The sequence below is a fragment of the Hydra vulgaris genome, chromosome 12, assembly GCF_038396675.1.
Source record: "Hydra vulgaris chromosome 12, alternate assembly HydraT2T_AEP".
Classification (NCBI taxonomy): Eukaryota; Metazoa; Cnidaria; class Hydrozoa; order Anthoathecata; family Hydridae; genus Hydra; species Hydra vulgaris.
This window is the reverse complement of record NC_088931.1, coordinates 1440001-1444133: the sequence shown is the minus strand read 5'-3', so window position 1 is coordinate 1444133 and position 4133 is coordinate 1440001. Positions and strand designations below refer to the sequence as shown.

Sequence of the window (4133 nt, the reverse complement as noted above, 5' to 3'; positions counted from 1 at the left end):
AATAATAACAATAATAATAATAATAATAATAATAATAATAATAATAATAATAATAATAATAATAACAATAATAATAATAACAATAATAATAGTAATAATAATAACAATAATAACAACAACAATAATAACAGTAATAATATTAATAATAATAAAATCTTCATTACAAAGATAAACTTTATTGAAATTTTGAAATTTTTACGAGTGAAAATTCTCTTGTACAAATAGATTTTGATACATTTTCATTGGTGCATTTTCATTCTTCAGAGTGTTGATACAACACTCTGAAGAATACTAAAATAAAATGAATTTTCTGTGTTGATAGTAACAAATGACTTGCATTGATAAACTTTATCATTACTTTGAAATTTATTTCGAAAATGTGGTTGTTTTGATTTTAATTATATTTTTCAACAAAATCGCAGTTGCCTCTCTTTCAAAATTAGCGAATCAGATTGCTCATATTTCTGCCTATTCTGAGCCTCTATATGGTTTCAAAATATGCGTATGGTTCACATATACTTTATGTATACACTACGAGCACCCCTGAAACCCTTATAAAAAAAAATTTAACCAACTTTGACGAAACTCTCGTAATAGTTATTTTATTAGGAGTAAAAAGTTTAAAAAAAAATTTCCTTGAAATTCTAACCCCTTACAAATACCTCTGTGGTATTTATAAGTAAACCGGATCCTACAATTTTACGAGACACAACTATTTTAAAACATTTCGAAACCTGTATCACAGTACAGTGTAAATACATGTTCACAAATAAATCAAACTTGTACTTCTTCCACTCGTTTTCCATGTTTGTCCATGGCAACCTTAAATACATTTCAATGTTTATCTTTCGTTATTATTTATTCATGACTCCATTTATAAAATATTCATTAAATACAACTGTATACTATTTCTATGGTAATACAAGCCATTTAGCGAAATGAACTGAGTAGAAACATTTAAAAACAAAATTAAATTAACGGATTATATCACATGTCTGTTTAGGAACATTTATTATGCATCTATAATTTTATATAAATAAAGTTTAACCATTTATACCATTGATTAGGCTTTTCTAGAGTTTTTATAGAACAAATAAGGTATGGAGTTATTGAAAAAAGCAGTCGAAAAAATTGAAAAAAGCATCCATGGAAAGCATGTTATGATACTTATTGATACTTCTGGATCAATGTATGAAGTTATTGAAGTTATTAAACAAGCGGTAAAAGAATTAATTAAACTGATCTCAATGAGAATCAATTCAAAATTTAACATAATTTCTTTTTCAAAGTTGATAACTTCCTATTCTAATAAAATGGAATCGTGTACAGAAGAAAATCTGAACTCTGCCTACAGCTGGATTTCTTCTTTAATATGTGAAAATGCAACAAACATGTTATCAGGTCTTGTTGCAGCATTTAGTGAGCAATATTGTGATTCATTAGTTTTGTTTACTGATAGTTTGCCATATCAAAGACCTTCAGTTGTTTTAAAATTTGTAAATGAACTTTCTCAATCTAGACCAATTAATTCCATTTATATTAATAATGGATATGTTGATCCAAAGGTTGAAGAATTCCTCCTTTCTCTTTCTGTTTCTACAAATGGGTCTTCACATACCCTCACACAATTTAATAATGCCCTCGAGCATAAACAAAATTTTCCTCCGTGTAAAGAAATTACAACTTATTGTTATGATTCCCTTTCTAGTTGCTCAGAGACTTCAGATAATGAAGAAAATGAAGTCTCTTCAGATGATGAAAAAGTTTTAAACATTGGGGATGGATACAATATAGTTGGAATGACTGTTCTTGCCAAAAGAGTTCATGATGGTTATTTTTACAAGGGAATAGTCATAAGATCAGTAAGATTTTATAATTTTAATTTGTATAATGAAAACTTATGCAAAAAATCATTTTTTTATATAAATTTTTTCTTTTTTAAAGAATAATCCTAAAAATTAAAATGTTATACATTTGTATAAAAATGTATAATTAAATTTGTATTTTTCAACTTTCATAGCTGATTAAAAATTCTAAATTAAAAACAACCAAAAAATGAACTTTTATGCTACTTAAACTGATTAATTTACATTGTTAAAAGTTTTGTTTAAACAATTGATATCTGATTATCTCACATTTGAAGTTATATGAAATGGATTATTATTATTGTTTTTTAATTTATGTATCATATATTTAAATATATATATATATATATATATATATATATATATATATATATATATATATATATATATATATATATATATATATTTAAATATATGATACATAAATTTAAATATATAAATATATATATATATATTTTAGTACCCAGATGTAGATGAAGTTCTTGTCTCTTTTCTTCCTTCAAAGAAAGCATTGCAGCATGAGTCAATAGGTCTTTCTGAAATTTTACTTTATGATAACATAAAGAAGCTTAAGGCATATGTTGGTGATCGAGTACTTGTTAATTTTGATTCAAAGAAAAAATATGTGCCTGGAACAGTTCGAGAAAATAAACATGGTATCATATTTAGAACTAAAACTATTAAATAATAAAGAAATATTAATTTTTGCATTAATATTCTTTCCTTTTTTTGGAGTTCTTTTTAAGATTCTTTTTTACTTTTCAAAATTTTTTCTTTGCTAATATTAAGCTATTGTTTTTAGACTGCTGAAAAACTTGTGTTATTAAATATAAAACTTGTGTTATTATTAAATATAAAACTTGTTGTTATGTTTAATAATAATGCAGGTTGTTTTTGACAATACAAGATTTGTGTTGTTCAATATGTTAAAAGTTGAACAAGTTTATGAAAATATTTAAATGCTTTTATTTTTAGAATCTACTGACAAACTTGTGTCATTAAACATGCTAAAAGTTGAAATGTTTGATGGAAATATTAAAACAATTCCAATGACATCTGTTTTTCCTATTAATGAGGAAATATATTTGGAATGTGTAAACTCTATTTTGTTAAGTAGTTCGCATTCAATAACTAAAAAGGTTGTTTTATCTACAGTAAAAAGACATTGTAGAATGACACATGGAATAACAAGAAATAGGTTTCTATCTGATAAGCATAATAAAAAGATTCTTACAAGAGAAGAGTTAAGTGAAAAAATAGGTATTTATTTATTCAATTTATTTATTTATTAATATATATTTAGATTTTTTTGTTCTTTTATTTTAATACAAGGGGTCTAAAAATTTTAAATATTTTTTTCAGATAAACTTTTAATTGCAAAATTTTTTTCATGAATTAATTTATATTTTATTGAATTTTTATCTTTATGCAATGATGGTCTTATACAATGAATGAATGAATGGATCTATAAAATTTTAAATCTTAGATAACCTTTTTTGATTAAATTTATTTTTATTTTAATTGGTTGGATTATATAGAAAGAGAGTACATATAGTAAAATATTCTATTGGCAAAAAAAAAGAAAAGAAAAGACAAAAACTTAAAAAAAAGATGTTTAGTTTTCTTTATTTTTATTAGAAGCGCAACTTAAAGAAAGTAAAGCTTTGTTAAACAGCCTCAATATTTATGAAGAACCTGGTAAGTTATTTGAGGTTTTTTAAATTCTGAGTGCGTTCTCATATTTTGATTTTTTTTTGTAAAATTTTAATGATAGTAAAAAAACTGCAGATAGCTACTAAACATTGCAAAGAGTTTTTTTCAATAAATATCATTTTTGATAACTGCCATCTTTAATAACTATTATCTTTAATAACTACCATCTCTATTGCACTTCATCAGTAAAAATTTATTTTTTAGTGTTGGAACATATTCTTGAAGTTTTCCATATCTAGCCTGCTGAGTTGATCATAATTTCATTAATATACATAACCTCAAGCATTTTGTTTCCTTAACTAAAGTTTTTTTATGTAATTTAAAGTATGATTATTGTCTTCTCTATTCTTTCAAGGTTCTGGACATAATCAACCTATTTTCCCCATGCTTTATTTTCATACATCATAACATTCTGAACCCATGTGATGTATAACTTTCCTTTAATCTTTAAAGATGCAACTCTCGCTTTTAAAAGTAGAGACAGTTCCCTAAACTTGGCCGAGGCTCACCTTACTCTTGTTCTTGATGCCTCTTCTAATCCACCACTGAATCCAT

General features: G+C 24.5%; 1 protein-coding gene across 1 annotated transcript in view; it reads left to right on the top strand.

Moving 5' to 3' along the window:
* The first annotated feature begins 511 nt into the window (after positions 1 to 511).
* LOC101239185 (uncharacterized) overlaps positions 512 to 4133 on the top strand; it is a 19717-nt gene continuing 16095 nt past the window's right edge. Inside the window, exons 1-4 of the mRNA XM_065811188.1 lie at positions 512 to 1862; positions 2326 to 2521; positions 2841 to 3125; positions 3504 to 3563. Of these exons, the coding sequence (XP_065667260.1) occupies positions 1101 to 1862; positions 2326 to 2521; positions 2841 to 3125; positions 3504 to 3563 (1303 nt within the window). The 5' untranslated portion in view covers positions 512 to 1100. The remainder of the gene's footprint in view (positions 1863 to 2325; positions 2522 to 2840; positions 3126 to 3503; positions 3564 to 4133) is intronic.